We start from the raw sequence: 11,819 nt of genomic DNA on the forward strand, positions 1-11,819 counted from the left end.
CTCACAACGGCAGTACTCACAAAGGCAGTACTAAGACAGTACTCACAACGACAGTACTCACAAAGGCAGTACTAAGACAGTACTCACAACGACAGTACTCACAACGGCAGTACTAAGACAGTACTCACAACACAAATGCTATTACTACTATATACCACTGTAAACTATTTCACGGTAGAGGATTCACAGACCGACTCGAACGTTTAGTGAAAAATACATACATACATACATACATACATACATACATACATACATACATACATACATACACACTCGGTTTTTTTCCATAATAAATGTGTCAGGTGAATCTTCCAGTAAATAAACAATCTGAATTGATGTAATTATTATTTATTTTTGTTATTTGAAACTCGGAAAAATTAGACAGAATAATTATAGAATTTAATTACTCTTTTCTATTATGAAGTAGATTAGGTTGATCATTCGTTATAATTACTTTTTTTATTTTGTTAATGAGTAAAGGGGGAAAATATTCTACTTACATTACTTATATTATTTTAATCTTTCGTTTGTATATATGTAAAGATTAAACTAGGTCACGTTGTCATGGTAACCCAGACACCTTATCCTGGGTGAGGCATATACGTTAAGGGGGTGGGGGAGGGGGGGTGAAGGGGTGGGGTTGGAGGGGGGTGGAGGGGTGGGGGGGGGTGGAGGTAAGTATATTGAGAGAAATAAGCACATAAATAACCGCTGATTCATTACATACAAAATAAAGTTCTCTCAGTCAGGCAGTCATTTTAAGTAACTGGTTAACCTGTGAAGACTAAGAGAAGTGTCTGAGGTGACTGGGGATATGAGTGACAGTCAGTTTGGTGTTCTTAAATCCTGACTGTTGTTCTAGTTATTTTTTTTTCTAACTGGTTGTGTGTGTCCTGAGGCTGTGTATATATATAGTTTGACTGACTGTATGTGACTGGTTATATTCTCTCTCTCTCTCTCTCTCTCTCTCTTCCAATTACCATCTCCCCTCTCTCCCATAAAGGTTAAGTGGGAGCCTATTTTTTTTTTTTTTTGAGAGAGAGTTAGTACCGATACTCTCCCTGCTGTGGACAAGAGCGCTCTCAATCTACCACAAGGGGGAGGACTTAGTGCAAGAGCCAATGAATACTGGTACTCAAGTGGTATCGTGTACTGGTACTCAAGTGGTATCGTGTACTGGTACTCAAGTGGTATCGTGTACTGGTACTCAAGTGGTATCGTGAAGTCATCTCTGTACAGCCCTCTTACCGATGAATATAACAAACGTCGCCCTTATGTGCTATGTTAATAAGGGTGGTTATTTTACTTTGGTATATTGACGACTAAAAAAAAATATATATTATAGAATAAAAAAAATAATTTAATTGGATAAAAAAAAAGAAAAAAGAAATCATCCAAAGTTAATTTATTCAGGACCGAAGGAATATTTAACTAGTTACAAAAAAAAAAAATCACGTTAAAGCTAGTAGTATCCTGTGTTTAAACCAGAGAGATGCGTGACTAGTGACTATTTACCTGGTGTACACTATAGTCATTCCCAGACCTCCGCTGAGTATCGTCAATAAGTACATCTATTAAAAAAAAAAAAACACGTCTAAAAAAATAAAAAATAAAACAGTGAATTAGTTACTATAATCCATACGTTTATCATTACGTTAATTATGACGTTCCCTATTAAGGATTTGTGAATATTTATACGTTTCGGACAATTTCTTTGTTTCATTTTATATTGTGTATTATTTTACTTATTTTACCTTTTTGGGATGAGGGTGGGGGGTGAGGGGGGAGGTGAGGGGAGGGTGAGGGGGGAGGGACAAGAGGGGGGGAAAGGAAAGGAGAAAGTGTCATTAAAGCTGTTTATATTTAGGTGAAATGTTACACCCTTAGAGGTATTCTTGTGTAAATGCTACTTACACCTTCGCTCACCCTACCTAGGTACTGTCCCTTCTCTCACCCCCCCCACTCTCTCTCCTTGAAATAACCACCAACTCCCCCCTCTCTCCTCATCTACTAGCCACTAACTCCTCTTCCTCTCTACCATAAACATACATACACCCATGGTGCAACCATTTTCTCAGGTAACTGTTAATTCTCTCCTCACTCAGGTAACTGTTAATTCTCTCCCCTCTCACTCAGGTACCGTACCCTCCCTCCTCACTCAGGTAACTGTTACACTCTCTCACCAGGTAACTGCTAATTCTCCTCTCAGTAAAACCCACTATTGCCCTCTTCTTCCCCACTCACATATTCACCCAATCACTACCAACTCCCTCTTCTCCAGATAGTCACATTATCCCTTCCTCTTCCCACTCCACTTCCACTCACCCATTAACCACTAACTTGTTCCCCTTTACCCCCCCAGGTGGCCAACTACGAGGTGGAAGAGGTGGAGGTGACGGTCAGAGTGGAGAACGGGACCACAGTGAGCAGCCTTACCTTGGGGGACGCCCAGGTGTATAACTCTGGCCAATACAGCTGTAGCCCCTCCAACGCCAAGGCTGCTTCAATTCGCGTCCACGTGCTTAGTGGTGAGTGAGTGAGTGTGTGTGAGTGTGTGTGTGTGTGTGTGTGTGTGTGTGTGTGTGTGTGTGTGTGTGTGTGTGTGTGTGTGTGTATGTGTGTGTGTGTGCGTTTTAATGTGTACACCCAGTATTCTGGAAAACTTTTGAAGCCGAAGGAGGAAAAATAATGAGTGCGTGAGAATAAATATTACAGAACACTCCAGGTCAGTGACGCGGCAGAGCGGAAGAGAAACCAAAAAAAATACACTTTCTTTTTCTTTCTTTTTATTTTCATATGAAGTAGCGGGAGGCTGAGGCAGCGGCTCGTCCACTTGAGTCTAGAAGGGTTTACCAATATAAATGAGAAAATGGTAAACAGAAGACAAAAACGACTTTGGATTCTCGTGTATTTTTGTAGGTGTGTGTGTGTGTGTGTGTGTGTGTGTGTGTGTGTGTGTGTGTGTGTGTTGACATTACTTTTGAACCATTGTAAGTCATGGTTGGTGAAGCAGTATGGATTCAGGGGGTGAGTTACACGTAAGAGCTGTTGAATCGAGGGAAAAAAAACACTTCAAGTATCTCTGCAATCTGCGTTGGTAAATTTGTAATAACACAGACGAAATCAGAATAAGTAAAAGTAAATGTTGTTTTGAAGAATGAAATACTGAGTGACAGGATATTAAGGGCACAGTGTTAGTAGCTGTTGGGTGTTGTAGCAGTCACTTGACGCTGTTATACTTGACACTTAGCATGGCACTGTGGTGGTGTGTGCGTGTGTGTATGTGTGTGTGTAAGTCTCCAACACACCAAAATGTTTGTATACGTTCAGGAGCTCAACATTGATATGACACTGATATTTAGAATAGCAGTTACACACACACACACACACACACACACACACACACACACACACACACACACACACACACACACACACACACACACACACACACACACACACACACACACACACACACACACACACACACACACACACACACGCACACAGATAAAACTCTCGGCTCACGATTTAAAAACAAAGAAACAGCAGAAATGATTTAATATCTTGTACAAATAGTGACACATAACACGCGGTTAATGGCCCCTCTGACGGTGTTATCTCTCTCACGTCTTAGGGTGTTATCATAGAGGCTCTTGTTATCATATTCCTAATTACAGGTGTGTGAGGACAAGGAAATATTTAGTGGGGTTAAAAAATAATGTCGATATGAGGTATTCCCAAGTTCCCATCAAAAGTTGTTCCCATCAGTAGGGCTTGTGTTCCCATCGCATAAAGACTTACATAAGAGGTATTCCCATCATTCAAAAGACTAAAAGCAAATCTTTCTCTAAAATGATTCTGATAGGATGAATCCCTCTAAGAATTTACCTCCATCACGCTTAACCAAATCTTTTTAAAAGGGACAAAGGTTCAGAAACACATTTGAGAAGATCAATTTCTTGGTCGGGGGAGAACTGGTTAAGATATTACGCCCCTCACCACCCCCCCACAGCCTTCTACCCCCACCAACCTACCCCCTCCCTCCCCCATGGACACTAAACCTTCGTGATGTCATTCCCTTATAAAGTTTCTTGAGATAAGACTTTTCCAATAAAGCTCTAAGGTATAATATTCATCATCTTTATTGTGTGGCGAAGAAGAGTGAATAAGTCTCGTACGATTTGTAGACAGCCTCAGGATTCACACTACCCCCCTCCCCTCTCCCTACCTCCCTCCCTTCCCCCTCCCTTTCACCTTCTCTCTCCCCCCCTCTCCTTCCCCTCGGGCTTCCAATGCACATCCAGGTAATATTTTTATCAACTTACGGGTCAAAAGCACTAATCTAACTTAATGATATCCTACCACTTACGCTGTGAGAGATTGTGAGGTGAGGCAATATAGAGCGAGACGATTATGTACGCCAAGACGAGATTACCTCACAGGGGGGGGGTGGGGGGTAGGTAATTCAAGAGTCTTAGATCATGGGAGTGAATGGAAGCTTAGTATTTCGGAGGCTTGCTGAGGCTCCCAAAACGCACATCGGTAATTTATATCGTCGACTCCTCCTGCACTACAGCTATTGTATATATAACCTATAGCTTAAGTTTAATGAATTGTGGGGTCAAAGTTCATTGTCAGGTGATAAGAGGGTTGTGGGAGAGAGTTAGACTGTTGTGTGGGTAGTTCGTTCCTGTACAATGTGTGTGTGAGGTGATTTTTACTGGTTCATAGCTGTACCAGAATAAAATATCTTCACACGCGTACAGCTAAAAATACAACGAAAGCTCAAAAAACATACACAGTACATATAAACAAACACAATGAGCACAAACAGCAAACAAACAAACACTCAAAACACAAACAAGGGAAATATAGCAACATTTCACGAGGAGAATAAGAGAAGAAGAAGCGATAGAGAGAATGATAAAACACACAGATAAAAGCGACTCAGGGAGAAAGTGGGTAATAATGACGATAAAAATGGAGGAATTTGTGACTGGGAAAATGACAGAAAACTATAAGGCTAAAATGCTGGAGTCATTAGCCTAAATTGACTACTTAGAGGAAGAGAGAACGAAGGAGAGTCAGGAAATACGTAGGAGAGAAAAACAAATAAAAAAATATATTAAAAAAGAAAATCCCTAAAAGTAACATTAAAAAATAAATAAAAAAACGCAAGAAAAATCCTAAAATATTAAAAAAAAAAAATCAGCGAGAATTTAAACCTGAGAATTAATGATATAAACTTTTCAAATAAAAAAAAATACACCAAGGAAGAAAATATTTTATAATAGAACCTGCAAAAGAAAATTGAAAAAAAACGAGGTGGGGGTACACTGCTATCCTACTGGTGAAAACGGAAAATTAATGGTATAAAAGCCCCCTCTTCGAACCATTGAAAGAAAACGTTCAATAAATTCGGGGAAAAAATTGCGTTAGCTCAGAAGGAGTTTGAACCACCTGAGGAAATCAAAAGCCTTGTGAGAAATAAGACCCGAGTGTGTTGTGGACTTGATGGGGTGTGGTGATGAGAGAGAGAGAGAGAGAGAGAGAGAGAGAGAGAGAAAGAATTGCCTTTACCTCCCCGAGAACCAATAGGTGGGGCATCCCGGGTTGTGGTCGGTATAAGATCGCTTTAAGTTGAATTAGATCAGGTTAGATTAAGTTAGGTTACATTACATTAGGTTAGGTTAGGTTACGTTACGTTAGGTTAGGTTAGGATAGGTTTGGTATAGGTTGAGTTTATGCAACGTTGGGTTATGAAATACAAAAGAAAAAGTGGTGAAAAAGACGATGGAAATTCCACATAATAAATCCAGGAAAGACGAGGCAACTGGGAGGACGAGATGATGTACTGGGAGGCGCCTCAGCAGAAACACCTAAGATAAGGACCTATTAAAGTGAGGAACGTTGGAGAGATCACAGAGGAGGAGCGAGAGAAGTCTGGCTCATGAAGGAGATGGTAGGAGGGAAGGAGAAAAGGAGGGTCAGAATGAGAGAGAAAAGAAGGAAGGGAGGGATGGAGAGAAGGAGGGAGAGAAAGATAGGGACAGATAGAGGAAGAGTTAAGTTATATGTGGATTAAGTTGTTGTTGTTTAGATGGGCATACCTCTTAATAGACACGGTACCCCACTTTCCTCCCTCCCCTCTCAAACACGGTCAGTCTCCCCTCCCCACCCCTCACCCCTCTCTACCCCTCCTCTTACTCCTCCCCACCCCTCCCCTTACACCTCCCTACCCCTCCTCTTACACCTCTCCATCTCTCCTCTTACACCTCCCCACCCCTTCTCTAACACCTCCCCACCTCCCCCTTACACCTCCCCACCCCTCCCAATACACCCTCACCCATCCAAACACGAAACACGAACACTCCCCCCTCCTCCTCCTCTCCTCCCCAAATAAACACCAAACACGTCTAGTCTCCCCTCCCTCTCCCACCCTCCTGTATATAAACTTTCCAGACCTACAAATGGCCCCATGTGTTGGAGTGTGTTGGAGTGTGTTGGAAGTGTGTTGGGTGTGTTGGGTGTGTTGAGAGTGTGTTGTGAGTGTGTTGGGAGTGTGTTGTGAGTGTGTTGGGAGTGTGTTGTGAGTGTGTTGGAGTGTTTGTCCTGATCACCGTGAGTCTTGTTGATCCTCCTGGTAGTGGCAAATGACTCTCAGTATTGTTAAGTAAAAGTCACAGTTATCCCCCACCCACGTCCAAGGCCCTCACAGAGCTGGTTCAGAACACTTGTTGCTCCTACACACACTTTTAGTTCCGAGGAAGTTTAAGAATTGCAGAAATACAGGATCGTGTGAGAATTAGATATTTACTGTACACAAGCTTTTTTTTTCACCCCATTATTAAAACTACGTAACCTAACCTGACCTAATCTAACCTAACCTAACCTAACCTAACCTAACCTAACCTAACCTCCAGAGACAGGGAACTTGTGTTTAATAATCAGATGAAATAAGAACAGGGGTGAGCTAATATTCACCTGATGCGACATACGTAAAATACAAGAAAATCCACGAAGTAAAATAATGAAAGGTAATTATAAATGATAAGAAGAAACGATGAATGGCTAAAGGAATGTGGTATTTAATTAACAGAACGATAAGACAATGTAAAAATAAATAAATTAGTTTTTACCTGAGCCAGAATTAAAGAAATGAAAGTTGTCGCAAAGTTCAAACAGTTTTTAGAACGAAAAAATAAGGCAAACGACCTAAAGATATCAACAAATTTAATTAACTCTCCTAACAACTATTATTATACTCTTACTAATTAACTATTGTCTGCCTTGTTTACATTATGTTTACATCACATAATTAAATGTTTCACTCATGCATCAACAACAATAGGTAGTCACTCAATAAAATTATCTCTACAAAATTGTGTCGAGAAAATATGACACAACGAAACAAGAATTTTGACAACCCAACCGAGATAACAGGAGTCGTAGTGTTCATTTTGCAATTCATCGATCACCCCGAGTACAGATAGTTTTTATTGAGCAACTGTACCTCAAGGACCCTGTCACGCTGAACCATCAACCTAAACTTTAACAAAATTCCTGGACGTATTTCCACAAGGACACAAGATTTTCCGGTTATCTGGCCAAGGAAATGGAGAAGTTGTCAAGTGGCTGCTGGTCTGAGGCGGGCAGCTGCTGGCCTCACAAGATACAAAATATATTTACACCAGAGGGAAAACAATTTAAAATCTGAAATCTGGTTATCAAAATGTTGTTGCTGTTATTGTTATCGTTGTTATTGTTACGAGAGTTTCACCGACTGTATTTCTTCACTTAAATCAAATATGTAACATAAATTAAAATCGGTAAATAAACAACCAGTTAAGTATATTAGTTTATGAGTCAGTAGGATATACCAACGAGGAAACGAGTGGCATAACCAAATAACTTTCCCCAAAAAACACGAAGAAAATAGAGAGAAAAATAAGATACAGTAAATAAGACACATAAGACATCAACATCCTCACTACAGTTAAACCTACACGATGCTACAGAAACACACGACACAAACTCTCCTCTGAGGAAACATAAAATACGGCATGTATCTTGTATCTGTCCCAGCGAGGGTGGCAGGTGAAGCCATTTACACGCTGCTCCTCCGCCCTAACAATAGTGGAGGTGATGCATGGGGCGCCTCTCAACCCCACCAAGATGGAGGTGAGGGGCAGGGTGCGGGGGCGGGTGAGGGGGCGGGTGAGGGGGCGGGGTGAGGGGTGGATGAGGGGGCGGGTGAGGGGGGGGTGAGGGGGAAGAACTCGCAAATAATAAATACTATTTGTGTTTGATGCTGTTTTGTCTTGCTATTTTGCTGTGCTTTGACGACTGACAACAACAAGGAGGAAATTGAAAACATTTTATATTTTGCGAAACAACGGGAGAATATTTCAATAGAATCCTGAGGCGACTACAACGTTTACTGATATACAAGACGTCAGGTAGAAATGTTGTTGTTTATTGTAGCTGAAGTAGGTAGAGCATTATTAATTAAGACAGGTAAAAATATTTATCCGGTTTTACCTGTCGTAAGTCATAAGGGATTAAATCACGTTATTCTTCCTGGTTTATGGAGTCATGTGAAGGATTTAAATACCGACATGACACTGATTTTTAAGACTCAGAGATATGTAATAACGTTGCTCTTTGAACCACACATAAACAAATAGGTTCTAAAAATATCATGGTGTTAACTCTCAACCTCTGATATGATCCACCAAGTTGACCATAAACATTCATAAACATTACCTGTGTATGAGTGAACATCAACACACCTGTTATGTTTACATCCAATCAACATACAAGTATTTCCTCGTGTATATGTCAGTCTGCAAATGTCCGTATCAAGTGTGTGTGAGAACAATATTGTTACCTTATTTTTAACTTGAGTATCCGAGACGTACATATTGTTTGACTTTGTCGTGCTGAGCCAATATATCAAGGCTTCTGAGTGCATTTGAGTTATCACATATGTTTTAATGTTAAATATTCATAACAGAGTATATCTCTATTAATTATATAATATTCTTAACTCTATATTTGTACTCAGGTGATGTTGTTGACAGGTAACGACACAGGTATAATGTGTGTGTTGTGTGTCCACAGGTGAGCATCCGGCGGCCATGCAGACCAACACCGCCTCCTGCCTGCTGCGTCGGGGGGCCGCCTACACCACCCTCATCCACCTGTTTACCCCGACCCTGCTTCCGCTGACCCTCTCTACTGTCACTTCAGCCTTCTGCTTCAGGCCAATGTATCAGTCCGCGTCACCATTGGCACTTCTGTTGGCACTGCACGCCTTCAGTGCCATTCTACAGGTGTCCTGATTAGTGTCACGCATCTTACTCTTTTCTACGAAATGTGTTCTAAGTGTCCAGTTTCTTTTGCGTTCATCCTAAAAGGTATTTCGTGTGCGTGATGAACTCCGTGTGTGAGTGAAGAACTCATCATGTGTGCGTGATGAACGCTGTGTGTGAATTATTCTAGAATAGAAAATCGTAATAAAAGTTTCATTTTGGTGCGTCACTTGAGGTCCACCTACTGAGCGTCTCTTCCGGGCAGCTCTCAAGACTTTGTGGTGAAGTCGAGGAGTTATGATGCGACTCACAGTCCGGAGATACGACGAGAGGCTTCGCTTTTCTTTCCAAGAGCTTTTTGGTTGTATTTTTAACATTGAAGAGTTTTAAACTCCCGACAGCCTTCACAGTTGGAGGAATTCTCCCTAAATCGTTTAACTTCTTGGAGGATCTGCGGTGCTCAGAGCTTAATATCCTGGGCTCACTAATGGCTTCTTCAACAACAACTTATCCTCTGGTGATGCTCACTCACCTCAGTCATCACCTGATAAATGATCATTATCCTCGCTCTCTGTATGACGCGAAGAGCCCTCAAGATTTATGACAGCCTCGTCTATATGTTCTGTTTAAGTTTATCAAGAAGAAACTACTCCAATATAAACCATAATTAATGACGATAAAAAAAAATATCCACAAAACAGTATTTTTTCTCACCAGTTCTAAAAATTCTTGATAATTAAAGGTGACACGTGGGTGGAAAATCAGCGTTTAGAGACGAGTTCTTACATACTGTTACAGATATTTTGGGAACTAGAATGATTTATTTCTTGGACGGTTTAATAGACAACATAATTACCTTGGCATTAAGAGAACATAAAAGCAGCTGGAAGGTAATACAATACTGTCTATGTCTACATGTGTGTACAGACAATGTAGACAGTGTAAACAATGAGCCAACTATCAACCCTTTAACCCATAAACAATTCAGAAACTTACCTGGAATGGGAAACAGTACATCTCTCCAACACAGTGACCTCGTAGGATATGAGTTAACCTTTGACCTTGAGTGAGCCTATCAGCCTCCAGATATGATACTCCAGATTCCTACTCCTACTCCTCCATCAGGCCCTGTTAAGGCTCCTGAAGGCTCTCTCATAAACTTCCTGCCTCCTGGAATTTGGAGAACCTTAAGTGGATAAGTGTGTGTGTGTGTGTGTGTGTGTGTGTGTGTGTGTGTGTGTGTGTGTGTGTGTGTGTGTGTGTGTGTGTGTGTGTGTGTGTGTGTGTGTGTTAAATAAAAGTCACTAAACAGACTATTTTACATAACGTGATAAAGTACATATGAAAATCTTTACCCCCACAATATACTGTTAATTATCGTCTTAAAGCCTCTGCCATTAAGTTGTTCTCGTGGTAAATTAATTAGATGACCTTATTTAGATACTTTATTTTCTATCTATGTGAACTTTGACCTGACGGCAGGACCTCTTCTTCTCTCTGCTGGTCATGTGAAGAAAATGAAGATAATTAAAATGAAGAACAGAATGAAATAAAGAGAATATTATAGAATAGGAAGAAATGATAAAAAGAAGGAACAAGGAGAGAGGAAATCACAGGTGAAGAAAGTGAAGAAAGAAGGAAGATGAAGGAATATAAATAAAGTAAAGGAGGATAAAACGACAAAAAGAAGAAATACGATGACAAACAAAAATAAGAATGAAGAAAAATGAAGAGTGCATATATTGAAGGAAAAAAGATATAGGAGACGAAGAGGAAAAAAAAGATTACGACGATCAGATGAACAACAGGTGTAGTAGGTAATAACGAGGAGACAAGAGGCATACCTGGAGAACATAAACAAACATCATCAACACAACACCAACACCTGCCAACATCACCTGTCAACATCACCTGCCAACATCACCTGTCAACATCACCTGCCAACATCACCTGCCAACATCACCTGTCAACATCACCTGCCAACATCACCTGTCAACATCACCAACATCACCTGCCAACATCACCTGCCAACATCACCTACAAACATCACCTGCCAACATCACCTGCCAACATCACCTGTCAACATCACCTGCCAACATCACCTGCCAACATCACCTGTCAACATCACCTGCCAACATCACCTGCCAACATCAACACCATACAACACACTATCCCAAATCAGCTTAGTGTTTACCTGGCATACTGCCCCAAGGTTATATTACCACACTTGATATACTGCACCCAGCACTCCTATTCAATAATGAGGTATACTTTACACACGAGTATACTTTAGGTCAGTAGACTACATTACCCATTCAATTATACACCCACCCCCCAAGGCTATACCCACCACATCACAAAAAATCGACAGAAAAACGACTTCAACTGCGAAAAAAAAAATCCCAAAATATTGCAAAATTACCCCGATTTTTTCAGGAAGTTAAGGGACTCCACAGCGGGGGACGAGGGTTTGTAAATAACCTCGAAATCAAAGGGAATAAT

The 11,819-nt window shown here is 40.8% G+C and overlaps 1 protein-coding gene across 1 annotated transcript in view; it reads left to right on the forward strand.

The window, feature by feature from the left end:
• LOC121855024 (zwei Ig domain protein zig-8-like) overlaps positions 1–11,253 on the forward strand; it is a 130,045-nt gene extending 118,792 nt beyond the window's left edge. Inside the window, exons 7-8 of the mRNA XM_042349858.1 lie at positions 2,363–2,528; positions 9,127–11,253. Of these exons, the coding sequence (XP_042205792.1) occupies positions 2,363–2,528; positions 9,127–9,347 (387 nt within the window). The 3' untranslated portion in view covers positions 9,348–11,253. The remainder of the gene's footprint in view (positions 1–2,362; positions 2,529–9,126) is intronic.
• Positions 11,254–11,819: the final 566 nt, after the last annotated feature.

Source organism: Homarus americanus, unplaced genomic scaffold, assembly GCF_018991925.1.
Source record: "Homarus americanus isolate GMGI-L3 unplaced genomic scaffold, GMGI_Hamer_2.0 scaffold13308, whole genome shotgun sequence".
Lineage (NCBI taxonomy): Eukaryota > Metazoa > Arthropoda > Malacostraca > Decapoda > Nephropidae > Homarus > Homarus americanus.